We start from the raw sequence: 27,915 nt of genomic DNA, 5'->3' as shown, positions 1-27,915 counted from the left end.
GAGGGGGTCTGGTCGTGGGGCTTGAACTCTTGGCCTGGGTGCTGTCCCTCAGCTCTTCAGCTCAAGGCTAGTGCTCTACCACTTGAGCCACAGTGCCAATTCCGGCTTTTTTTTCTTTTTGCTTATGTGGTGCTGAGGAATCAAACCTAGGGCCTCATGTATACAAGGCAAGCGCTCTACCACTGAGCCACCTTGCCAGCCCCGATGTTCTTTTAAAGTCTATTAGCACTGAAATATTTTGCCAACATGAATTTACTATTTCAGGTTTTGCTCGGAATCTCTCAGAAGGCAATAATGCTAACTACACAGAGTATGTGGCCACCAGATGGTATCGATCCCCAGAACTTCTCCTTGGGTAAGTTACTTTCCCAAAGTAGAGTGGCCTCTACGTATCTCTTGATCTTTGACTTTGCAATTACCTATGGAAAATAAGAATTTTACTTAACTAAATGTTAATTAGGTATTTACTGTAATATACTACCTGAAAACTTAAATGTTATGAAACCAGCTCCATTATTTACTCATGATTCTGTGTGTCAGTAATTTGAGTTCAACTGAATGATTGTCTTTCTTGGGGACATTTGGGTAGGTTAAGTGTCCCCCCTAGGGATTGGTTTGTATAGGGGACTTCAGGTGGAACAGACCATCTTTAATCCACAGGGACTTATCTTTCAGTAGGCTAGTTCAATTTTCTAAGTGTTCTAGCTGCAGCAACAAGGTCTGCCCCAAAGCAAAGGTGCTTTCCAAGCCTCTATTTTGCTTTATTGGCTGAAACATGTTTCATTGCCACGCTCTTATTCCAAGTGTGGAGAAATAAGTCCTTCCCCTGGATGGGAAAAATTAAAGAGTCAAATTAGAAAAGGGACATGCATTACAGAAATGAAAGGAATTTTTGTAGACATGTTTGCTAAAAATATTCCACATTTAGAATGTGACTATCCATATAGTTTAGCATTCTGGCTTATCTGTTCTTGCATCTTGCATCTTTTTTTCACTTATTCAACAAATACTAAGTATCTAGACACATGGAACCAATTATCATTTTTTTTTCTGAACAGTGAGTGTAAGTCCTATTTAGTGGTGAATGGCTATTCAAATTAGCACTGCACTCATGATTTTATTTTTGGCAACATCTTCCTATCTATCCACTTTATGTTTACTATTAAAACTTTCAGTGTTCTGTCATTTTTCTGTTAACACCAGCAGTCTTGTGATAGGTTCTTTTCTTTGTAATGCATTTAACTTTAGAGCCTAAGGAGTGGCCTGTAATCATCCTCTCTCCCAGATAATTAGTTATTACCAGCTAGGTGCTGGTGCCTCATACTTGTAATCCTAGATACTCAGGAGGCTAAGATTTAGAGGATTTTAGTTCGAACCCAACCAAACCAAGCAGAAAAGTCAGAGACTCTAGCTCCAAAACAATCAGCAAAAAGCCAGACTGGAGACATGGCTCTAGTGGTAGAGCAACAGCTAAGCAAGTAAGCCATGCAAGTGCCAAGGCTAGAATTCAAATCCTAGTACTTGCAAAATAAATAATACTCTACCTATTTTTTTGGGGGGGGGTCGTGGGGTTTGAATTCGGGGCCTGGCACTGTCCCTCAGCTCTTCAGCTCAAGGCTAGCGCTCTACCACTTGAGCCACAGCATCACTTCTGGTTTTCTGGTGGTTAATTAGAGATGAGTCTTATGGACTTTCTTGCCCTAGCTGGCTTTGAACCATGATCCTCAGATCTCAGCCTCCTCAGTAGCTAGGATTACAGGTGTGAGCCACTGGTGCCCGACATGCTCTAACTATTTAAGTTGTAGTATTCTTAAAATTGTTTCCATTAGGTTGTATTTGCTTTCAGACTACTCAACAATAGATTAATTTTCTTTGTGTCTATCTATGTTTTTAAGGTACCTTTCTGGGCTCACTGGAATGTGTAGTTATTATTCTTTGGAGCAGGGGAGATTGGGATTTATTTTTGTTGGTTTATATTAGTTACACAGGGGAAGATTTCATTATTATTCCTTCATATGTGTTTACATTGTATTCCAATCAATCTTTCTCTATCATACTACCTGTTTCCCCCCTCCAAAATGGTATCCCCAACAGGTTTTCTTGTTTCATTTGCCTAGTTGTAAATTATCTATTTTGACAGTATTCAACCTCCTTTACCCTCCCTGCCAACCCATCCCCTATCACTAATCCCCACACACCTACAGAGTCTATTTTTCTTTCTCCCTATGCCCCTCTTGAGATTGGGGTTTGAATGTTGAAATGAGTATGGGCTAAGTAGTGGCACATACCTGTAATCTCAGCTGCTCAGGAAATGGATATAAGATGATCACATTTAATGCCAGTCCCAGAAAAGTTAATGACAGACATCATCTGAAAGACAGAAAAGCAAAAGAAAGTGATTTGGGAAATGGTTCATGTGGTAGAGTGCTTGCCAACCACGCATGAAGCCCTGAGTTCAATCCCAGTATTGCAAGAGAAGAGGATGAGGGAGGGAGAAAGGAACATGAAGTAGATCATTCTTAGAACCATATCCAAATTCTCATGTAAGTTACAAAGACTCATTACTGTAAGATTTTTGTCTATGGGATCACACTGAGGAAATGTCTTCTTAGGCAGTCTTAATATACTGAGCCTTCTGAGAGTATTTGCTGCCTAATTAATACCCAGCAAGAAACTGAGGTTCTGCTTAAGGATATTTGGTAGCTGCCAATACCAGATGAGAACAGTGCAATGAACTTGAGCTAAGTGGAACATTGCTAATTAAAAGATTCTCAAGTACTAGTTAAGGAACCACACTATTTGTATAAAAAATACACTAAAATCAATATTTGGTTTTACATTAAGAATCTACATGTTTCATAAATTCTCAGGACTTTGTTGTTGATATTCAAGATAGTTGGAGCTCCATTAAAATATTTGAACAGATGGCTGAAGAAAATTAGTTTGTTGTGGCTATATGGACATTTTCCACAGGTTTCTCCATCTTACACCACAAAACATGTTTTTCTTTCTCTCAAACACATATGAAGGGAAGATCAGAATCATTCCTTCCTTAATAAACTACCAAAAAAGATCTTTATAAGGTTCTCTCATATAGGTTTTTGTGGGATGAAAATGAGATAACAAATACTGACATATTGTTGCATTGATTTATTATGTTAGAAACATTTTGTATGTTAATAGTACTTTAGTGTAAACGTTTTAATATTTCTATTATAGGGTTATAATATTCTAGGATTTTCTTCCATTTTGTTTTTCAGATATTCTATTTTTATTTTGTTTTCCTTTCTTTAAGCTTAGATTATTTATGTTTGAAACATTTTATACATGTATGTATGCATATATGCCTTCTTAATTAATGAAATAATTTTTATTTGACACTAGAGTGTAGAGTACAGATTTAAAACTGCTTTAGAGATACCTAGATTTTCCTTTATAGCCTCAATTTTAACAGCAACTCTTTTCCTCCTCCTAAAGCCCTCTGGTAACCTCAGGTCCCAAAAGATAGCTAGAAACCCCTAAGTAAACTTAAAAAATGTACTTTGAACTTATATGAAGAGGTCAATTATATTCAAGTAAATAATATAACCTTAATTATCAGAAATTGTGACAATAAGTCAAAAGATTAATACCACCGGGGAGAAAAAAAAATACAGTCATTAGTACATTTTATTAAACCAGATTTTTAAAATGGATAGAAGGTCTCTAAATGACATTTAGAGAGCTAAAGTATAAATTACTTAGAAAATATGTTTCTTGGGAACATTTCATTCACAAGTGAAATGTTACTCATCAAACTTGTGTACTCTATTAGGGTTCATTAAGCCAATCATATTCAACTTATACCCAGATATCATATTAGTGTATATTAACTAAGTTGTTATTAAACTGCTACCTGTATGAGTGTATGGTTGTTTACTTGTATTCTGAACATTTACTGGAATAACTGTAGCTCCTTATTTTAATCTCATTTTTTCTAATGTCCTTTAGTCCCTTAAATGCACAATTTGCTTTAAATCATGAACGTAAGCAAAATAGTTTAGAACTTGTTAAACTGTTGTGTTTATTCAATTGCCAAGGTAATCTTTCCATTTGCTTTTCAGAGCTCCCTATGGGAAGTCTGTAGACATGTGGTCAGTGGGTTGTATTCTTGGTGAGCTTAGCGATGGACAGCCCTTATTTCCTGGAGAAAGTGAAATTGACCAACTTTTTACTATTCAGAAGGTGCTAGGACCACTTCCGTCTGAGCAGATGAAGCTTTTCTACAGTAATCCTCGCTTCCATGGGCTCCGGGTAAGAGGTTTTATTAAAACCCAAAATTTATCAAGATGGTCGTATTTAATTCATTTTTTTTGCTACAAATGAAATGTGAAGGTATATTCTGAATTCCCTTTCCCATCATAATGTGTATTATCTTCATTTTATTCCCGAGTCTTACACAGTATTTGTGAATAAAAAGTAGTCAAAAATTTTTTGCCATATATATTTTAATAATTCAAAATCATCATTATCTTAGATTGTCTATCCAAAATATTTAGAATATTAATGTCTGCTGCTTGCTTAAGCAAATGCATTTGTAGTTCTTTGAGGAAGGCCATGAATACCTGCATTCTGCAGATTCAAAAGGTCTTGTTTCAGCAAATATTTCTTCCCAACTGACAATGAAACCTTAAATCCTTTCAAGCCAAAGTGTTATATTTGTCAGCCTTTCCTAGCTTTCCTACCTTTGTATGAAACCTGTTTTCTGATACAATTATAAAAAGCATCTTAGAGCTGTGGCTCATGCCTGTATTCCTAGCTACTTGGGAAGTTGATATCTGAGGATCATGGTTCCAACCCAGCCTGGGCAGGGAAGTCCATAAGACACTTATCTCCAGTTAACCACCAAAAAGCCAGAAGTGGAGCCATGGCTCAAGAAGTAGAGTGCTACCTTTGATCATAAAAGGTCAGGAATGGTGTCCTGAGTTCAAGCCCCAGGACTGGCACAAAAGAAAAAAAAAAGCATCTTGTCAAGTATAAACTTTCCCCCAAGTGAGGATTATCTAGCCTGCAGATAGCTCATTGGAGTGGCTAGTGAATTATAGGCTGCTTCTCTCTTCCATGTACTCTAAAAGCAACTTCATAAGATTTTTAAACTCACTTTTGGACCAACATGTCAATTTATAGTCATTGTGGAAATAATAGAATAATATCAGTATCACTTCTTTTCTTTCTCTGAAAGGATAATTCTAAAAACAATATTATCTTGCCATCTGTAAAGCACTTTGATTTTTTTCCTTTGACTTTCTGGACCTCAGTTAATTTCCTTTTGGAGAATGTTCTTGCTCACACACAAGTACCCAACACAACCTCAGCTCTTGCTGGGCTCAGTGGAAGTGTAAGAAATGAACAAGCAGCGGTACACATAGTTTCTCTTTCATCGCCTTCCCTCTTTTTCTTTCTCTTCCAAATGTGTTACCTCAGATAAGTTTTCTTTTCCTTTAGTTTTGGTCTTTGTTAGCTAGATTATGGTAACTAGTTACGTTGCAAATAGCGCATGTGGTTAAACAGGTTAGCTTTATGGATTTTGAACATTTGTCATAGTAGCTGCTGAAAATGTGACCAATAAATAGGATTTACCAATAGTATAGCAGAAAGCAATATCTGTCATAGTCACAAATAATATAAGGTTAATCATAATTCCTGAATTTCTATTTTACAGAGAATCCATCTAAACTCCATCCTACATTTTGTGATTCCTTACCTGATCCGGACTCCGGTTCACTGGCCATATTTCATTTTCCTCTCCCTCTGAATTCTCATCACACTTGCCTGCTATTTATCCTCCATGAACATTCAAAGGTTTTTCTGCTTCACAGATTTGGGACCTTCTCCTGGGAAGGCTCTTCCCTTGCATGGCCCTTTGTCATTTGGTAAATTGTAACTAAAGAATGCCTCCTCTAGCCGGGTGCCGGTGGCTCATGTCTGTACTCCTAGCTACTCAGGAGGCTGAGATCTGAGGATCACAGTTCAAAGCCAGCCTGGGCAGGAAAGTCTGTGAGACTCTTATCTCCAATAAACCACTAGAAAACCGGAAGTGGCATTGTGGCTCAAGTGGTAGAGCTCTCGCCTTGAGCTGAAGAGCTGAAGGACAGCGCCCAGGCCCAGAGTTCAAGCCCCACGACCAACCAAAAAGAAATGTCTCCTCTCTCTAGCTACGCTCCATACTTCCTCCTCCTCTCTAACATAGCTTTTTTCCCCCATTATACTTCTTGCCACAGTATGGAATGATTTCATCTGTTTCCTTGTGGTTGTTCTTGTTTTGTGCTGGTCCTGGGGCTTGAACTCGGGGCTTGGGTACCATCTTTGAGCTTCTTCTTTTCAAGGATAGCACTCTACCACTTGAGCCACTGCTCCACTTCCAGCTTTTTCTGTAATTAATTGGAGGTAAGAGTCTTACGGACTTTCCTGCCCAGGCTGGCCTCAAACCTCCATCCTCAGATCTCAGCCTCCTGAGTAGCTAGGATTACAGATGTGAGCCACTGGCACCAGGCTTTCTTGTTTTGTTTGGTTTTGTTGTTTTTGAATTTTGTTAAATTTATGTTGGAACCTTTTTTAATTTTTTTATTGTAAAAATAGTGTACAGAGGGTTTACAGTTACACGAGTAAGGTAATGAGTACATTTCCTGTTGAGCATTGTTACCTCCTCCTTTGTTTTTCCCCTATCATCCCTTCCCTCCCTACCTCCCCAAGTCTCCCTCCCCCCCAAGTTGTAAAGTTCCTCTTCCACATAGTGTCTTGTACATCTCATTGTTACAATGGATCAACCTATATCCTTGTTTCAGCATTTTGTTATTTCCCTTCTCCTCCCCAAATTTGAAAGATATATATACAAGATGCAGGGTACCAATATCAAATACAATAAAAACAGGGGTTATACCGTGGGGGAAGAACATACAAGAGAAACAAAAAAATTACATAGTACATTTTAGATACTTTTAAAGCAATAGCAAGAAAGAAAAAAACGTTTTGTCCCTATCTTGGGATTCATCTCATTTAATATCATTTTATATGGTCATATGTACATAGATTATTATTTACATTTTTATTGTAAAGGTGCTATAGAAGGGTTGCAGTTATATAAGTCAGGTAATGAGTACATTTCTTTTAGACTGTGTCACCTCTTCCCTCATTTTCTCCTACTTTTTCCCTCCTGACCTCCCTTCCCCCACACAAGTTGTATAGTTCATTTTCAACATAGTGTCTAGTGAGTATAACTGCTGTTTTTTCACCCTTTGTCCCACCATTTCTGTGTTCCTCCTTAACCTTCCCAAAACAGATAAGCTTACATACAAGACCAGAGGTTCAGAAATCAAAAACAGTGATGGAAGAGAGAAACAAACACATTTTATGGCAAAAGTGGAGCTTAAATTCAGGGCCTGGCGCTTCCTCGTTTTACTTGCTAAACTGATAGTCTACAATATGGACCTTTCCTCCAGCCCTACTTTTTGCTGGTTATTTCAGACATGGAGTCTTGTGTAGATCTCAGCCTGCTTTATAGCTAGGATTATAAGCAAGAGCCAACCTGCACATGGCACTTTTTAATTATTAGTGTCTAATTCTCCACCAGTAGCATAGAAGTGCCCCCAAGAACAGAAATCATCTGTGTTACCATTATACTTTCTATGAGAAAAGAAAAAGAGCAGAAAGGCGAACATCAAGAGTCCCGCAGATTTTATTCAGGAGGAAAGCCTGGTCTCAGTCAGGCTTTGTCCTTCAGTCTGGCTGAAGGGGAAATGGCACATCCCCTTTCAACTAGGGTTCCTTTAAATATTAGGCAGAAAAAATGAAGTCAGGTGGGGCAGATGGAAGCCAGGTGAGAAGAAGAAGGCAGGGTTGGAGTACAGTCTTTTTCTTTTTTTGCTTTTGTTCTTTTTGTGTGTGTGTGTGTGAACATACCGTACAGAGGGGTTACAATTACATAGGCAAGGTAAGGAGTACATTTCTTACCAAGCATTGTTGCCTCCTCCTTTGTTTCCCCTTCCTATTCCTTCCCATCACTCCCCCCTCTCGCCCCCCCAAACTTTTCTTTTTTCTTTTAATTTAATTTAATTTTATTTGTGAACATACTGTACAGAGGAGTTACAATTACGTGGGCAGGACCCAATCTTTTCTTGAGTAGAGTTTCAAGGTTTCAACAGCATCTGTGTCCACTAGGGGCGTCAGCAGCAGACATGGCCTTGATCTCAGGCTTTCTTCCAAAACCACCAGATGTGTTTGTTCAGGGGGAAAGAGGAGGAAAGAGAATTCAATGGAGTTGGCAGCAAGGACAGTTCTTTTTCTTTTTCTTTTTTGTTTCCATTTCCTGGAGTTTATTTCGATAAATATTATTTTATATAATTAGAACCACATAGGCGTTGTGCCTTTGCATTCTGCCCCTGAGAGTATCCTCCTTTAGTCTCACTATGTGTGAATGCCTAGAGTCCTGTATAATTTATCATGAAGGACAGTTCTAAGATATGGCTGTCGGGGGGGCAGGAGGGGGAAGGTGACTGTTTTCAGTTTGTCATTTTCCATCACTTGTGTTGAACAAAGAAACTAGCTTATTTAGTGGATACTCACTAAATACCTGAGTTATTAATAGTACCAGTCTACTATCAGCACTCAAACTAAGCTTATTTCCTTTCTCTCTCTCCCTCATGCTTCTTTTGCCTTGTCACATTTACTTGAAATACAGAAACGATACCTTGAACTTTCTCTTTTCACTTGTCTTAACATTTCTCAAATCATACATTTTATCTCCTCTTTGCTTAAAAACATCTACAGGATTGTTGAAGTTTAAATTCCTTAGGGTAAAATTAAAGATCCTTTGTTCTTAGCCTTCCCTATACCCTCTCTATTTTTGAGTGCCACCGGGAACCTCCAGCCAAGTCCTTAACTCGTAGTTTCTGTAGTGCTGCATTTCCTATCTATCTCAAATCAGTCTTCTTCCTCCATAAAACCCTTCGAGTAGACAGGCAAATCCCTCTCTGGAGCAACTATAACATTCTGCTGACATCTTGTCTGTACTGCCCATTAATTCTCTTTTAAGTAGTTCTTTGCAACTATATACTGGAGTTTGAATTCAAAGTCTTGAATTTGTTCTGCTGAAGCTCTACCACTTGAGGCATGCCTCTAGCCCTGCTTTTTTTTGCTGGTTCTTTTAGAGATTGGCTCTAGCAGACTTTCCTGCCAGAGCTGGCCTTGAACCTAGATCCTCCTATCTCTATCTTCTAAGTAGCTAGGTTTACAGACATGAGCCACTGGCATCCAGAGATCCTTTTATTATAATATTTCTAAACAGTTTAGTCTGAGAGTGATTGTACTATTTTAACTGAATTTGTTAAACTTTTAAAAATCTAAATTAGCTTAACTTTTGCCTTTCAGGATTTTCTTTTCAATTAAATGTCATTTCTAGGGAAAGAAAAGGAGAGGATATCTACTAGTATAAGGTAGATCACAGAATTAAAGTACTAATTAAAGTGTACTGGTGTAGGGTCTTTTATCATAGCATGGCGGGTGTCTTTCTTTCACTTGGGGCTGATATTTAATGTTCCATTTACATCAAAAGGAACTTCTATACCTGCCTTAGGAGAAGTGCTTCAGATTAGAAAGAGTATGGGCTTGGATAGTGGGCCTAGGAGCAAATCCTCTTATTCTGCTTTTTAATTATATAACTAATTATATAACTTTCCTTGAACCAGTTATTTGAACTTTCTGATCATCATCTTCATCTCTAAAGTAAGAATAATGCCTGAAATGCCCTGAATAGCATCACTTCCCTCAGAAATAAGTTGTGGGTTTTTGATTGTGTGGAAGATGCTATCCTTCTTTTCATGTTCTTTCCAAATCTAGTTAAAATATTACCTGCAACTTCTTTAGATAGTCACAAACCATGTGGGTCTCTTGTTTATCATTTTCAGTTTTTTAAGACAGTGACTTGCTATGTAGCCCAGGACAACATCCTCTTGCTTCTCCCTTCTAAGTGATTACAAGCATGTCCTACCATACCTGTCTTTTGTTCACTTTTTGTTTTGAGCTTCCAGTAGAATGTTCAGATTTGCCAAGTTCAGGGTTTAAGTCTTAACTATATCCTGTGTCTGCTGCCTGACCAAGCACACAGGGATAATATTATAATTATTCTTTAATTAAATACTTTGTTTGAATTTTACTACAAAACTAGTCCTTGTTTCTCATGTTGAGGGATTTCTGTACTTTGAACTGTTTTTATGTTGGTTTAAAGGAAACACATACTATGGGCCCTCACATTTAGAAGAGAGTACATAATAATGGACTCTGCCAGCATCTTACCCAGTATCATCAATATCTGCTCAGATACTTCCACGTGTAAATTGGCAAAGGAAAGGATAAAATGTCAAAATAAGCTTCACCCTTCCTCTGATTTTGTTTTTTAAAAACTATTGATCTAGGTGGTTATATTTGCCCTTTTTTCCAGCCTACAATAAGTGGGAATTTGAAAATAGTTTGCTTAAAGAGCACATTAAGAGCAATAAAAAAATGTGTCTGAATATGCTATTTGTACTTTTGTCACTTTTCAGGTTCGGGCCTCTTGCTGCCCTCTTCTTTTTTTACTTCTCTATTTTTAGAAGTGTATTATTTGTTCTTATGAAAAAGGAATACAAATATTACATGATACCATATCATGTCTTTTCTTTTAGGCCCCAAATTACTGTTAGCACTTAAGAGTTGTCAGTATAAGCTGGGTGCTGTTGGCTCGTGCCAGTAATCATAGCTACTCAGGAGGCTGAGATCTTAGGATCACAGTTCAAAGGCAGCCTGGGCAGGAAAGTCTGTGAGACGCTTAATCTCCAAATGAACTACTAAAAAAGCTAGAAGCAAAACTGTGGCTCAAATGGTAGAATGCTAGCCTTAAGTTAAAAAAAGCTCAGGGACAACATCCACTCTCTGTATTCAAGCCTCAGGACTGGCATGCACGTGCATGTACACCCGCATACACACACATATACACACACACACACACACACACACACACACACACACACACACACACACACAAAGTTGTCAGTACAAGTAGACAAATTCCGTCTAGATAGTTTTAGACCTGAATTGTATAAGCAGACAATATTCTATAAATCTGTGTACATACAAAATCATATTTTATAGTTTAGTTTATCTTACAAGCCTTAATATTATCTTCCAAGTTCCTAGAAGTTACTTAACATCCAGTCCTATTAATTCATACTTAAATACATAGATACCAAAAGTAATATACAAATATGAATTTGGTTTGGATTGTCACTGGAGCAATAACTTTTGCAGTGCTCACTTGATCATGCATGTCCTTCCCAAATGCTAACATCGCTGTTAATGTTGTCCTTACAGTTTCCTGCTGTTAACCATCCTCAGTCATTGGAAAGAAGATACCTTGGAATTTTAAATAGTGTATTACTTGACCTAATGAAGGTAAGAGATGTTGATGATGTCTGTACCAAAAGTTAATGGATTTTCTTTGTCTACATGTGACCATGGCCTGCTAGTAGACATATAGTGGTAAATAATGGGGAAGGGGGGTAACTATGTCATGTAAAAAGACATATTTACAATTGTAACCAGAATCTGGTGTTGTCATAGTCCATCTATCAAGGAACTTGGGATTCCTAAATTATTTCCCTAACAGGAGCAGAATAAAAAAAAACAAAACACAACCTGTGGACATTCAAGAGCTGTACAGGTATAGGTTTTTCAAACAAATCTTAGAAGTGAATATTGAAGGAAAAGAGATTCTATAATTTTTACAAAATGATTTATAAGATTTCTGATAACCTATACAGGTTGAAACCTTGAAGCTAATTCTCTTTTTCTGACCTGTTTTCTTTCCCAAATAGAAGACTCTTTCTGACACTTAAGATGTATCAGGGTCACTACCACTACTATGGCCTCAGTGTTCCTCATGCTAGCCCTTCTTTCTAGAAGAGGCCTGCTCTGGACTATTAAAATCATCTTCAGATTTCTTTATTCATGTTTATCTTCTAGTAGCTGGTAGTTAGCTATTTGAGAACTATTTTTCATACTTCCCCAGCTTTCATTGCATTCAGCAAGTGCTCAAACAAGTGTTAGTTGCTTGATAGTAGGTCTTCAAAAAGCACGGTTTGTTAATGGATCAGTTTTGTTTTATATTCCTTCAGTCAGCCATCACAATCAGTGGAGACTACATTGCACATAGCCTTCAAAGACACATTTAGCACAGTTGGAAGTTGCTAAGCTGCATTCTTAGAACTTTGCTGTGCTTTAACCTACATTAATCTGTGTTCAAGGGAACACAATGTAAACAGGCGTGGGGGCAGAAGTGGGGGAGGGAGGTGTGGCCTTTAGGAAAGGCCACATACCATATAACCTTAAGTAAAGATTCACAAGATTCATTAACATACAGAGGCGTTCAGAAATCTCACAGTAAAGAAGTATTTCTGTCTCAGCAGTTCCCAAATTTAATTAAATACTGAATACTGATTTTATGAAACTCTTAAGAAAGCACCAATGTTCTGAACGAACATACATCGAGAAATACAATTTCAAAAAAGAACCTTCAAATCTCTTTCAGTTTAATTAGGTATAAGTAATCACTTAAATCACTTGGGTTTTGTCAATACATTCTTTCATACAGTCAATACTTATTGATCTGGCCTTAGTTGTTTGGTGACTTTTAAGATGTAAATAGAATAAGGTAGGAAAATGGAATTAAATACAATTTCATATTTCTTACCTTTTGTATTTTTTAGTTAAAAATAATTAAACTTTTGAATATAATTATTAAATGTAACTGTCAGTCATCAGTATAGTGCCTGAATAAAATTGAGTACTAAATACATGCCAGCACAGATAAAAGTTAAAAAGTACCCTGAATCTTTATTCACTACTACCAGTTTGAGAGTAAAACATTCTAATTCCTATTTATTTAACATGCTTACAGTCAAATTTCTAATAGTAAATATTTTTTGAAATGTATATTCAGAAAGTGTTCAAGTTATATATATATATATCACATTTAGTTTTTACAATGTAATTATAGCCTGTTACCTATTTTGAGACAGAAAATTATTAATACCCCAGGAATCTCAAACATTTAGTTCTTTCTAACTAAAATAACACAAAAGCCAAGAAACATGAAATTATGATCCTGCTTAGGCTATATACCTCTATTCTACACTGCCTCAGAAGTCATAATGCTGATGTCTGTCACTGATGAATATTGCCTTGTTATTGTTAAATGTTATATACATAGGGTCATTCCTTTTGACTCTCTTGTTTTTGAAAATGAATTTTAATAATGAAAAACACCAATTATAAGGCTGTGTGTGGTGGCTCACACTTGTAATCTCAACTACTTGAAAGGCAGAGGTAGGAGGATCTCCATTTGAGGCCAGAGGGCAAAAAGTTAGCCAGATCCTACCTCAAAAAAAAAAAAAACCAACAGATATAGTGGCACATGTCTGTAATCCCAGTTACTAAAGATTCACAGATAGGATTGTAGTCTGAGGCTAGTCCAGGTCAAAACATGATACCCTCCCTATCAGTAAATCAAACTAAAAGGCAAAAGGAATGGGGACGTGGGTCAAGAAGTTTTAGAACCCTAACAAGTGTGAAGTTCTGAATTGCACACACACACACACACACCACAGAAAAATAATAGGCATATTGGTACACATTATAACTGAACCTGGTATCACACATCAGTAATGCCAGGACTTGAGAGGCTGAAGCTGGATGTTCTCCTGTTGGAGGCCAGTCTGAGCTACATAGCAAGACCGTCTCAAAACAAAAACAAATAAATTATAAGTGAAAACATCAATTATTCTTTCATAAAGAAACAATCTCTTTGACATTCTATAAAGCTGTGTTGGTAATTATGTCCACATATATTAAATAACTAAAATGTTCATCTCGAATCTGTCTATATTTTCCATTTTAATGGGAATGTAAATAATCAAAATTAATTCATGTGCTTAGCAATATAGAGAATAGCTACAGTAATTATATTAGCTCTGATTTAGTTTAAAAATATGATGATGAGGATGTTTCCCTACATACTGAATTTAAATCTATTAACTGGACAGATTTCATACTTTCCTCATAAAGACCTCATCCTTTTAAGTAATTTGGAATTAATATCTATATTCATACATATAAATACAGTTTTTTGGATACAGTAATTTTTCCTTGATATCAAATAAAGTAATAGTTTATAATTTTTATAGTACGGGGGTTTAAACTCTGGGTCTTGTACTTGCAAGTCAAGTATTCTCCCACTTGCACCCCACCTCAAGCCCTAAATAATTCTAAAGCTCATAGATCTTTGGCTTCTGAATTGCCATGTGTAGAAAAAAAAATAAATCTTTGAATTTAAAAGATTGCTTAAAGACTGATTTTCCATTTTTGGTTTTTATTTGCTTGATTGTGGGTTTCTTTTTGAGACAGAGTCCTATATTGTTTACCAAGTGCTGGGATCACAGCCATGCACCTCCTTGCCCAGACTCCTTTGTTTTTACCTAGTAACTTATAGTTCATACTTTTTTATGGTAACTATCTGAACTGCTGGTTCAAAATCATTTTATATGCTCCCAAAGTTTCGGTTCTATAATAAGGAAGAAGAAATGACTGAGATAATTTCAGAGATGTGTTTGAATCAATATTGTTATAAATATATTTGCATGTAATTAGTGGCTTGGGTTTTAATAATATCTTTTGGCCAGAAGTATTTAGTATTATTGTAGTATCAAAATTCAAATTTTCTATGGTACTAGATCGAAGGTGGTTGTCTGAGATTGAAATCTGGCTGATTTGGGAGCAAATTTGCTCTTATTTTAATAGCCGCAAAGAGATTAATTATGCACAAAACCAAAAGTAAGCTAGAGCTGGATTTGTGAATCCTGAGATTTTATATGTCTAGGGGAAAATTATGGTCATTTCGAGGTCAAGTTTAGGTGCATATTAAATTTCCCCTTTAGGTTGTATTAGTCTATATAGGTTTCATTTTGCTGTATTAGGCTACATAGATTTGTTAGGTATTTGCTTCATGTAGGCTACATAGATTTGTTAGGTATTTGCTTCATGTATGAGTAAGTCAGTCACAATTATGATTTACCTATTAAAAGTGTGACAGCTCACTAAGTTAAATAATAATATTGGAAGAAAACATCTTAGTTGTAAAGAATCTAATGTATGCAACCTAAAACAAAGGTTTAGTGCTTTGATAAAGAACCTTTACAAATAACTAAATAGATACAGAAATAGAAAAATAAGAAAACATAAGTAATCAATAAACATGGAAAAATGTTCATCTTACAACAACTAAAAAGAATGAGCGAGCCTGTTGTTAGTGAAGTTACCAAGAAATTGCTTAGAGGAGTATACTCTTCCTAGGCTGTCATTTGGCAACACACAAAAAAGAATCATTAAGAGTTTCCATACCTAGCAGTTCCATCTTTAGGAATTTATCCTAGGGAAGATTTCAGGTGTTTGTCACGGCATTAATTATAATAGTGGAAAGTGGCTGCCACCTAAATGTCCAACAGTAGGATGCTCTCTAAACAAATCATGATATATCCATACCATAAACTTCTATGTACATGTAAGAGCTGGAGATGTAGCATGCTGTTAGAACACACCAGCTAGCATGCAGAAGGCTATCACAAAACAAAATAAAAACAAAAATGTTGTAAAATTATATGTTGCCATATTGTTCATTAAAAGGGAAACAACCTGAGTGTTTGTCATTTGGGAATTGCTAAGAACAAACTAAAGGACATTCGTGGAATTAATATGGAACGATCTCTTAAGATTGAATGTCAAGCCAGATGCCCGTGGCTCATGCCTATAATACTAACTGCTGGAGAGGCTGATACCTGGAAGTCGCAGTTTGAAGTCAGCGTGGGCAAAGAAGTTTGCAAGTCTCCAATTAACTAGCAAAATACCATACTGGAAGCATGTCTCAAGTGAGCAAGAAAGCCAGGTGTTATGTTGAGACTGAGTTAAAGCCTTAGTATCAGCGCGCGCGCGCGCACACACACACACACACACACACACACACACACACAATTGTATGTCAAGTGGAAAGTGTACACATTGGGTAAAATTAAAAGATCAATTAGAGATATATGTGTAGAATATACCTGCAGAAATTTGCACAAGAAACTGGTCACCTGAGCTGCCCTCAGAGAAAATTACTGATATCTAGGGGACAGAGGAAAGATGAAAAATGCATATATACTTATTTAAAAGATATTTAAAGTATTTTACTTTTTTTTCCAGTCCTGAGTACCATCCCTGAGCTTCTTTTGCTCAAGGCTAGTGCTCTACCACTCGAGTACATTGGTACTTTCAGCTTTTTCTGAGTAGTTTATTAGAGATATGAGTCTCATGGACTTCCTGCTGGCTTCAAATCGTGATCCTCAGATCTTGCCTCCTGAGTAACTAGGATTACAGCCGTCAGCATCCAGCTACAAAAAATGTTTTGATAAGTAAAAAGTACAGAATATAAAACTTACATGTATAATATTACCTAGATTTTATAGTAGAAGGTGATTTAGTCTTTTTCTCCCTGAACTGTGTTGGCTAGATATTCTGCATTAACCATGTATTTCTTTTCTATGAAACAAAAATGAATTTTTCCCCAGAGTTTAAATTTGACATTTTAAGTCCTTTCCATTTCTAAACTTTTATTTCCTAAGAATTTACTGAAGTTGGATCCAGCTGACAGATACTTGACAGAACAGTGTTTGAATCACCCTACATTTCAAACCCAGAGACTTTTGGATCGTTCCCCTTCAAGGTCAACAAAAAGGAAACCTTATCACGTGGAAAGCAGCACATTGTCTAATAGGTAAATATTCCCTTTTAAGGAAATACAGATGTACTATTGGTCTTACAAGTAGGTGGAAGAGGTGGATGCTAAAATTATGCAATTAGAAAAAAAAAGAAGGAAAGCCCTCTTTAATTCAAAAATATCTTCCTTATGCTTATTACATGATTCAGAACTATAATTAAAGAATTGTGTGGGTCTTAAAGACTTTCATATCTTTAACAAGTGTATTATGGAAACCTATATATTCCCTTGGAAAGGTAGCATTGAATTAGCGAGATAGCAGGTTCTGCATAAATGGCACCCAGGAGTAATGTTTGGAGGATGAGGGATAAACGGGGACAAAGGGAATCCTGGAAGAAAAAGATGACAAAACTGTGGATGAGACAGTCTTTGCAACTGAACCAAATGAGCCAGGTCTTTACAAGGGTCACTTTTATTTTGGAGGTGCTGGCATTTTAACTCATGGTCTTAACAATTGCTAGGCAAGTGCTCTACTCATAAAGACATACCTTCAGCCCTTTTTGCTCTGGTTATTTTTGAGATAGGGTCCTGCTTTTTACTGGGGCTGGCCTAAACTATGACACTCCTATTTACATTTTCCCTCTATAACTGGGGTAACAGGCATGTACTACTATACCAATTTTTCTCCTGCAATGGGGTCTGGTAAGGTTTTTTTTTTTTGCTCAGCATGGCCTCAAACTGTAATCCTCCCAATCTCAGCCTCATGAGTAGCTGAGATGCTATATGTGAACCACTGTATCTAGCTTTGAGAAGGACCTTGTGTGTTCATTGTTCTTGCCTTTTCATCATTCAGTTGAGAAATTAATTTTACATAAAAATAAGAATATGTTAATTGTAAGGTCAATGCTTAAAAGCAGTGCTTCCCTATTTTCCACAGTCTTGGTAAAATGTATCTCACACACACACACACACACCCCTGACATTTTTGCACACACACACACGTATCTCACACACACACACACACACCCCTGACATTTTTGCACACACACACACACACACACACACCTGACATTTTTGCCAGTCCTGGGGCTTGAACTCAGGGCCTGGGCACTGTCCCTGAGCTCCTTTTGCTCAAGGCAAGCAACTACCACTTGAGCCACAGTGCCACTTCTGGCTTTTTCTGTGTATGTGGTACTGAGAAACTGAACCTAGGGCTTCATGCATATTAAGCAAGCACTCTACCACTAAGCCACATTCCCAACCCCATTCTTTAATTATTTTGGCTTCATTTGCAGTAAGTCAATTTTATAGGTACAACCTTGTCATCTTCCTTCATCGCCCAAGGACTGGTCTAGCATCTGAGATTTTTAGATATGGGAAATAGAAATAGTTTCTTTTTATCTAGTTTAAGAAGACAAATAGAAAACAGTGATTCTTAATATGAAGCAAAATTTAAATCTTGGTCTGGGAGTGTAGGCTTAGTGGTAGAGTGCTTGCCTAGCATGCATGAAGCCCTGGGTTTGATTCCTTAGTACCACATACACAGAAAAAGCCGGAAGTGGTGCTGTGGCCCAAGTGGTAGAGTGCTAACCTTGAGCAAAAGAAGCTCAGGGACAGTGCCCAAGCCTGAGTTCAAGTCCCAGGACTGGCAAAAGAAAATTTAAATCTCCCCCCATTTTTTCCTCTATATAGAACATTGTTTCTAATAGATTTGAATTCTGAAAACTCACAGCCTGGTACAATTTAGGCCTAAATTCGTGATAATCATTGGTTCTTTATTAGCTCTGCTTAGCTGTGAAAATTTGATTGTGGTTCAGAGCTGTTTATTCTTTAAAATTACTGGTTTTAGTTATTGTTTCCCTTCACATCTTTCAGATCATCCTTAGCTGGTTTATTTGTTGTTTGTTTCCATGAGAGTTTACTACTATTTGGCTACTCCTTTGCATTTGGCTGGTTCAGATTCCTGTGGCTTCTCTGGAGTCATTCTCAGTTCAGATTCTTTGGTCTCCCCTCTACCTGAGATGGCATTTGGCTCTTCTATTTTATGTTTACAAAGAAAATTACCTTAATGATACAAAGTATGGTAGATGATAAATTTGTTCTGTAGCCAGTGATATAATCCATATCATGAAATGTGACCTGTGTTTTTTCTTATAATGATTCCCTTGAGAGAGTTCTTGCAGTTAACCAGCAGGGACACAAAGACACAAAGCTGTCCTTTGGGAAGTCTCTTTAGGATAATCTCTTAATGAGGATATATGGTTGTATTTTCAGGAAGTACAAAGGAGATGATTTGTATGGATCTTTGAGTATTCCTCCAGCCTCTTTTGTAGTAGATAACAATAGAAATTATAAATAATTTTTTTAAAAAAATCTCTGGAAGAGCTGATTTTCAGTTCTCAGCACTGTATTAAATATATTAAAGAAAAAGTACCAAGCGGTTTCTCTTTTAGGAATCTTACCTTATCTTGCAAGATTTTGAGGGCTTTCCTCCCAAACTCTTATCTATGGTCTATAGTTACTCCATGGAAGCTCTTCTTGTCAGGATATCAACTATAGTTTATAACACAAACGGTGGCTCTCTTGGCCCTCCCAGGACCATTTAGATCTACTCACAGCACTATATCCATTGTTTTCCACTATAGGCACCCCCTGCCCTGTGCCTGGAGACACAATGTCACCGTCTTTCAAATTCTTTTCTCTGTAGGAGGCAGTGGACTTAGGTATTACTCACCCTCCTGCAAGTTGCTCCAGGCTCTTCTGAAATTCCTGTCACTCTGGGCATGGCATGATGATGCTTCAGCTGCCTACACTGTACTCTCACCAGTCCTGCTATACCAGCCTTTCCCTACAAATGTAGCTTTGGGCCTCTAATCTTTCCTTTTAAAGTTTAAGTTAGTGTATTGACTATCCATCCATTATATATCTTGCCAACCATTTAAGAGTAATTTATATGTAAAATCTCCAGTGGTTTTCATTTTAACACAGCTTCTTTATAATTGTGTGTCCGAGACCTATGGAAATATCAAAACTGTTCTTTATTGTTATGCTTTGGGAGAGCTACAATTTGAAGATAGTATGATACCCTTTCTATATAGGAATTATTATATGTACAAAGTTCAGTGGCTTCCAATTAATCCTGAGGCAGAAATACTCAGAATAGTGATTTTGCCTCTTCACACATCTATGGAAAAACCTAAAATTTTGAAAAATGTTCCTACCTTAACTTTACAGCTTCTCTTTTTATATTAGAAATTGTAGTTTACATTGCCATGAATATGTATAGGCCTGTGCATAACATCAATAGCACAGATTCTAAGATTTCAGAAGCTCTGGCAGTTGTCTTCACTGTTCTCTATCCCCTTCTGGTTCTCTTTTAAGCTTTAGGCATTTCCCAATATCTGCATATATTACCTCTCTTCCAGTACTATCTCTAGATCTGAAAGAGAAAGGGGGGAAAATAGCATTCAAAGGGCCCAGATAGAGCTGGAGCTAGACATTAGGAGCCACCCCATGCAAGCTGTCATTTGAAGGGATCACACTCAGATTGCTGATGCAAGGAAGGAGCAGAGACTTCCAGCCTTTGTTTCTTCTTGTCTTGCAATGTCCTCCCTTGTTCAGCCCCTGCCAAGGGGCCACATTCTCCCACATTGGGACCCTGGGCATAGAGAATGGATTGGGAATAGCACTAGTGGAATGAAATGAACATGCTTAGTGAGATCTATTTGTACATGAAATGGCCTATCATTGTTGAGTCTTTGAAGCATTGTTCTGAGATAGTTTAGTTTCAAAGATGTAAGTTGACCATTTTAAAGGTTTTAAAGCCTGATACCTTTAGGATGCTGACAATGTTCTTTATTAATCTGAAGATAGATTCAGTATACCATCTACATAAAGTGAAATTCAGCTTTCCTTTTTTTTGTAATGTCTTTCTAGATCTGGGATCTGCTAAATTTAGCTCAAAAATTAAGTTAGCTCAAACTTAAGTTCATATTTAATATTGCAATTCTTGTTACCTAACTGGGAAAGATAAGGAGTGCATTTATGGTATAAAGCTTTCTGTGGTGTTGCGGGCTTGCTTAATATCCGTTGGGTGTTTTTGTTTTAACAAAACAAAATTTCTTGCAGATTTCTTGCAAGATTACTATCTGAATGGTCCAATAGGAAAGCAGCTCTTATATTTTATGGCTGAGCATGTACGGTGTCCCAGGGAAGATGAGAAGGCATAGTTTCATGGACTACAATTATTCATGAGAAAGAGGAGACTTTTCTTCCATGTAGTGTATAATGGAATAAAACTTTTCAAAATCAAATCATCTTTAGCAATAGTAATATTTACAAAATTTTCTGAGCATATAGTATAATGGGATTATTAAATGTTAATTTTCAAGCATCCTAGCGTATTCTAAGACACAATTAAGTCCTTTAGTTACAGTAGGAAAACAGACTTTGGGGCTCGGGAAGGTGGCTCAGTGGTAGAGCGCTTGCCTTGCATGCATGAGGCCCTGGGTTCGATTCCTCAGCACCATATAAGCAGGGGAAAAAAAGCCGGAAGTGGCACTGTGGCTTAAGTGGTAGAGTGCTAGCCTTGAGCTGAAGAGCTGAGGGACAGTGCCCAGGCCCAGAGTTCAGGCCCCATGACCAGACCCAAAAGAAAAAAGAAAAGAAAAGAAAAGCAGACTTTGTTATGATGTCAGTTTCAACTTTAAAATAAAGAGCAAGGTTTTCCTTTGGATTAATAGCTGTGAATTAAACTAGGTAGGAAATGAAGCTTTGAGTCCTAAAGAATACTCAGTCCATTTGGAATAATAAAGTTTGAAATAAGAGAACAAGCCAGGCACTGGTGGCTCATGCCTGTAATCCTAGCTACTCAGGAGGCTGAGATCTGAAGATTGTGGTTCAAAGCCAGCCCAGGCAGGAAAGTCCCTAAGACTCTTCTCTCCAATTAACCACCAGTAAACCAGAAGTGGCACTGTGGCTCAAGTGACAGAACACTCGCCTTGAGCTGAAGAGCTGAGGGACAGCGCCCAGGCAGAGTTCAAGCCCCATGACCAAAAAAAAAAAGAAGAAGAGAACAAATTGTGTCTTTTGTAAAGCAATTATCACTTTCATAAGCCTGACATTTTTTTCTTTGGTGTGCACAGAGGTACCTGAAAGGTAGTGACACATTCCTGATTAGTGTACAAGCATATATTTGAAGATCCTCAATTGCCTCCAAAACAGAAACGTAGATCATTATGTTTTCCAACAAGTCTTACCACACAGTTTATATTTGTTTTAAAGTGTTGGGTGGTTTTTTTTGTTTGTTTGTTTGTTTTGCCAGTCCTGGGGCTTGAAGTCAGGGCCTGGGTGCTATCCCTGAGCCTCTCTGTGCTCAAGGCTAGCACGCTAACACTTGAGCCACAGTGCCACTTCTGGCTTTTTTGAGTTTATTGGAGATAAGAGTCTCATGGACTTTCCTGCCCCAACTGCCTTTGAACTATGATCCTCAAATTTTAGCAGTCTTGAGTAGCTCGGATTACAGGCATGAGCCACCCATGCCTAGCAAGTGTCGTATTTTTTAATGAATACATCACTAAAATTCTCATTCCTTAACTATATAGGCTAAAGACAAAAGATTCATTGGTGTATGTGTGTGTAGCAGAAGCTCTTCTTTTTTGGTGGTCCTGGGGTTTGAACTTAAGGCCTCAAATTTTCTAGGCAAATTCAATATCCCTTGAACCACACCTCTTGAACATCAGCTCTCTTCTTTTTAGCAGATATTCTGGGACAGTCACAGAAGTGAACTATATTTTACTAGATTATCAGTTAGAAACTATGTTAATAGCAAGTTAAGCCATGCATTTAAATACATAGCAACTTAATCTGAGAAACTTTGTGTTGTTTGTATACATATGTGTGCATGTATACATGTGTGCATGTATACACATGAGCATACATGTGCATATATGTACATGTGTGTCTGTGTAGGTGTGTTCCTGGGGCTTGAACTCAGGGCTTTGTGCCCTTGCTCAGCTTTTTCATTCATGGATGGTGCTTTACCACTTGAATCATACCTCCAGTCCCATGTTTGTTGTTATTGTTTTGTTAATTGTAGATAGTCTCATGGACTTTTCTACCCAGTCTAGCTTCAAATCAAGATTCTTGCATCTCAGCATCCTGAGTAGTTGGGACTAATAGGTTCCTTGTTATTGGCTGTCACACATTTAAGATAGTTAATCCTTTTAGTCACTGAAGTGTGTTAAGTATGTATTCTCTTTTTCTTTGTGCCTACTATTGAGGGAAACTTTTGTTTTCATTTATTTTTTTTCTGTGAACTCTTCATGTGTTGTTTTTTCTTTTCAGCCTGCATTCTTTAGTAATCTCATCCTTTTTTTTTTTTAACATAGAACCCAAGCCAGCAAAGGTGCTGCTTTACAGTCTCACCACAGATCCAACAGCAAGGACATTCAGAACCTAAGTGTGGGTCTGCCACGAGCTGATGAAGGCCTTCCTGCCAATGAAAGCTTCCTGAATGGAAACCTTGCTGGAGCTACACTTAGTCCAATGCACACCAAAACCTACCAAGCAGGCACCCAGCCTGGGTCTACCAGCAAAGATCTCACCAACAACAACATGCCTCACCTTCTCAGCCCAAAAGAAGCCAAGTCCAAAACAGAGTTTGATTTTAACATGGACTCAAAGCCCTCGGAAGGTCCAGGCACAAAGTACCTCAAGTCCAGCAGCAGATCTCAACAGACCCGACACTCATTCATGGAAAGCTCTCAGAGCAAAGCTGGGACGCTACAGCCTAGTGAGAAGCAGACTCGGCACAGCTATATTGACACCATTCCCCAGTCGTCTCGGAGTCCCTCCTACAGGACCAAGGCCAAAAGCCATGGGGCATTGAGCGACTCTAAGTCTGTGAGCAACCTTTCTGAAACCAGGGCTCAAATCCCAGAGACTAATTCTAGTAGGTACTTCCCATCCAGCTGCTTGGACTTGAACTCTCCCACTAGCCCTACCCCAACCAGACATAGTGACACTAGAACTTTGCTCAGCCCTTTGGGGAGAAATAATCGAAACGACGGCACTCTGGACTCCCGCCGAACCACCACTAGGCACTCAAAAACCATGGAGGAGTTGAAGCTGCCAGAACACATGGACAGCAGCCATTCCCATTCACTGTCCACACCTCATGAATCGTTTTCTTATGGGCTGGGCTACACCAGCCCCTTTTCCTCTCAGCAGCGTCCTCACAGACATTCCATGTATGTGACCCGGGACAAAGTGAGAGCCAAAGGCTTGGATGGAAGCTTGAGCATAGGGCAAGGGATGGCAGCCAGAGCCAACAGCCTGCAACTTTTATCACCCCAGGTATAGCTTAGCCCCTTGACCCAATCTAATGGCTCCTCTTGGGAAGGTGGTACAGGGGGGTGTTTATGGGGTCATTGCAATTTTCCCTACTGTAATAGGTCATGCTCTCCTTCATAGAGTGAACAAGAAGAAACAATATAAGCTGTTTGTTTTTTAAAAAAACAATTTGGTAATACTAGGATTTGCACTCAAGGCCTTGTGCTTGCTAGGCAGTCATTCTACTATATAACTCATACTTTTAGCCCCTTGGGCTTCAAGTTATTATTTACATAAGGCCTTGTTTTTATTGCCTATGGTCCACCTGGACTAGGATCCTCTTACCCTCCTCAGGTGGGACCCACAGACATGTTCTGCCTTTCCTGGCATATTGGCTGAGATGGGTCTTGCTAACTTTTTGCCTGTCCTGCCCTCTAATCATAACTGGTATTACTGGCATAAGCCACTGTACCCAGTTGCTTCTTAAGGATTCTTTTGGGGCATATTTTGTTGAGAGTGTTCTATTCTGATTTATTATGGAAGTTATCAGCTATATGGTTTCTCAACAGTTAGAGTGAATTTACTGGCATCTTCTCTAATCTCTCTCAACTACATTCCTCAGTATCTTAACTGAATTGAATGGTTTTTGATTTATGGGGACTATAGGTAAATTTACCTTCAGGCCAGACAAAATGTTGATTTTGAGCATATGGGGTTACTTGGAAGTCTTCAGGCTATGTTTTTAGAATAATACTTCATCTTATTGACTACTACTGAGAAGAAATAGCATTCTTAGATCATATTTTCATGATTTCATGTATAAAACCCAGTGACCAGTGTATGGCACTGAGCAAGGGTCTAATGTTTTAGTTTTTGCTGCTGCATTTGTAGTGATGATGCTATTATTTAGACAGTGAGTACCTTCTCCATTGAGTATTCTTAGGCACATGGGACAGGCTGAGATAAGGTTGGTTCCAGTCCCTGAGTAACTTAGTTTCTGTCAGAGAGTAAGTTATAAATGACAGCAATGAAATAATCAAGACCTATACTCATAGGGCACTGGCTGTAAATAGGCGTTGAAAACAGGGAGTGATCATGGTGAGCAGAAATAGTGAGAAATGGCTTCAGGAGCAGCTGGAGGTTTTGTTCTGGAAAAGGGTATGTAGACAAGCACTATGTGGCTAAAGAGTGAAGCTGTGTTCAGGCATATCCTGAGCTAGGTGTCATTAGAGAGACAGAATCCCATTCCCCTTGGAGGAAATTGGCTAGGGACACTTGCCAACAGATCAGTCACTATGATATCATGAGGCCATATTCCTGCAGCTATGCAGAGGTGTGCAGGTATGCCAAAGGGAGCAGGAACAATGCCCGTCCAGACTAGGCATTGTGGGAGACTCACAGAGGAGATGGCATCTAAGCAGGGACTTCCAAGTGGGTAGGGATTTCACTTGGGAAGGAAAGTGATAGCACCAGTCAGAAAGTGGCTTGAAAGGAAAGAAGGAAAGAACATTCCAAGAAAAAGGAAAGTAATATAGACTTGACAGAGCATGGTATCTTCCAGGATTGCAACAGGTTCCATGTTGTTGGACTGAAAGTTCCAAGAGTTGGAGTGGCTTTTGCATTAATCCATGCATGAGGTCAGGAGAATGTGTTCCAGACTGAGTACCAGTGGGAAAACGATGGATCTCAAGGACTGCTCAAAAGTAGGAGCAATAGAACTTGTGAGCTGCAGTGTTAAGTGTAGAAAAAAAACCTTCAGAGTTTCTTTTCTTGGAATTCCTTTTCCTGGTAGAAGAAGGGATTTTTTTTAAGCTCCTGAATTTTAACCTTTTCATCTCACAGATGATCATGTTGAAGCTCAGAGAAGGAGGGTGAGTTGCTCAAGTTTACCCAACTAGTTTAACATGGAGAAAGCTGGGATTTTTTTAGTTTCCAGATCCGCCCAGGTGTCCCATAAGAGACTGGAAAAGTGGTGGCCTGGTAGTGAGGAGAGACACCAGAAAGGGCAATAGTTAAGTATCTGCAGAGGTCAGAAATAGAGTCAGGAAAGATCAAAGGAGGCCCTGAAGACTCACTGTAGAGAGAAAAGAACATCGAGAGTCTACAAAGATCTCTGGGACCTGGTAGCTGCTCATATAAGATAGAGGGCAAAATCAGGTAATGTGTAGCATTAATCATAGTGTGATAGAGAGAAGTAAAAATTCAAAAAGCAGTGTCATTTAGAAAAAGGAAAAATGACTTGCTCTGAGAATTCAAAAAGAGGATGTGTGTAAACAATGATGGTCTTAGCTAATTATAAGCAACTGTTGTGGGCTAAGCACAGATCCAACTGTTAGTGAAGTTCAGCTCAAGAATTACAATGTCAGGCACACAATGTCACATTTAAAGGTGCCAAGGTAGCCAGAGACTAGTAGTAAGAGAACTGTGAATGAATCATGGGGCATATTGTCATACATAGTATTACAGACCCTTCAAAAACACGAGGAGTTTTGCTGAGCTTTGGTTAGATGTAAGTCATTTGTTTTCTAAAAGACTTTTCTGGAGGTCTTTGTGAACAAACAGTACAGGTAGTAAAAGTCAAATGAGACCTTATTACGAAATTGAAGAAAGTACCTCACTGGATGAATTCCTGATTCTCTGGATTCTCTGGATTCACTGGGGAGTGAGGAGAGAATGACATTTTAAATTTTAAGTAAAACATTTTTTATATATCATCTAGACTTTAGGTAAAACTCTTTCTTGTGTAATACGTAGATACTCAAAACAACAAACTCCCCCTAATGACTTGATAATTATTTTCCTTCATCTTTTTTTCCCCCCAAGAATAGAAAAATGTGCCATTTCTCCTCCCTTGGGCATCATTGTGGATTGAAAGTTGTGTTGGGGCTGTGACTCACTTCCTTGAGAGAGCTAGGTAGCAGTAACATCTCTGGAGATGCACGTCATCATAATTATGGCTAAGAAATACTTGGAACAAAAATACTGCTACCTTGAAGAGCATTAAAGAAGAGAATTTGAAGTGCATAGGTTGTAGGATTTACAATTTTAAGAAAAATATTCTTTAATGCACTCAAGAAACATTTATTTTCATCTGTCGTATAAATCCTCACAAGAACAATTTTGGTTCTGCACAGTTCTTTTTAGGGAAACTCATCTTAAATTCTGCTAGATAGAACCTCCAACCAGAATGCTGCTCAGAAACCATGACTGTCTAGATATTTGAATTTTTTGTTTTTAATAATTTATTGAACTATTTTTGAAATAATTTATTTCTTCCTTGCTTTAACTTCAATGAGAGTTTCACTCTCCATCTCTTGAAATACGTTTGACTTATATTACATTCATTAGGAAATTCACTTATTTATAGGACAAGTTTTTTTTTAATGTTGGCTAGCTATTGTACTAGTTATATTAAGTAGAGAACATGAGGATTTTCATCTCTGGAAATAGTATGCTCTCATCAACCCTTTTAAATTTGACTTCTAGCCTGGAGAACAGCTCCCACCGGAGATGACTGTGGCAAGACCCTCTGTTAAAGAACCCTCTAGAGAAGGCACTTCTTCATTCCACACTCGCCAGAAGTCTGAGGTCTGAATTCAGAATTGCTTATTATGAAATGGTCTGTAAGAATTACTTGCTCAATATCACTACAGCCTAGCTTTTTTTTTTTCAGGTAAGGGGTAGGTTTATTCAGTAGACCTGCTGGGAATGAGAGAGAGCTGGCAAAGAGGGGAAAGAGAGAGGAAAGAGCTAGAGCAGAGAGA

General features: G+C 38.0%; 1 protein-coding gene across 3 annotated transcripts in view; it reads left to right on the top strand.

The window, feature by feature from the left end:
* Positions 1-27,915, top strand: part of Cdkl5 (cyclin dependent kinase like 5) — a 161,869-nt gene that overhangs the window by 112,233 nt on the left and 21,721 nt on the right. For all 3 annotated transcript variants that reach the window (XM_070040789.1, XM_070040787.1, XM_070040788.1), the window contains 6 exons: positions 265-355; positions 4,104-4,293; positions 11,383-11,463; positions 16,725-16,876; positions 23,209-24,175; positions 27,638-27,739. In XM_070040789.1, coding sequence (XP_069896890.1) covers positions 265-355; positions 4,104-4,293; positions 11,383-11,463; positions 16,725-16,876; positions 23,209-24,175; positions 27,638-27,739 — 1,583 coding nt within the window. The remainder of the gene's footprint in view (positions 1-264; positions 356-4,103; positions 4,294-11,382; positions 11,464-16,724; positions 16,877-23,208; positions 24,176-27,637; positions 27,740-27,915) is intronic.

The sequence above is a fragment of the Dipodomys merriami genome, unplaced genomic scaffold (genome assembly GCF_024711535.1).
Source record: "Dipodomys merriami isolate MVZ:Mamm:240054 unplaced genomic scaffold, mDipMer1.0.p SCAF_3, whole genome shotgun sequence".
NCBI classification, from domain to species: Eukaryota; Metazoa; Chordata; class Mammalia; order Rodentia; family Heteromyidae; genus Dipodomys; species Dipodomys merriami.
Note: the sequence above shows the minus strand (reverse complement) of the source record. Positions and strands in the feature narration are given on the sequence as shown.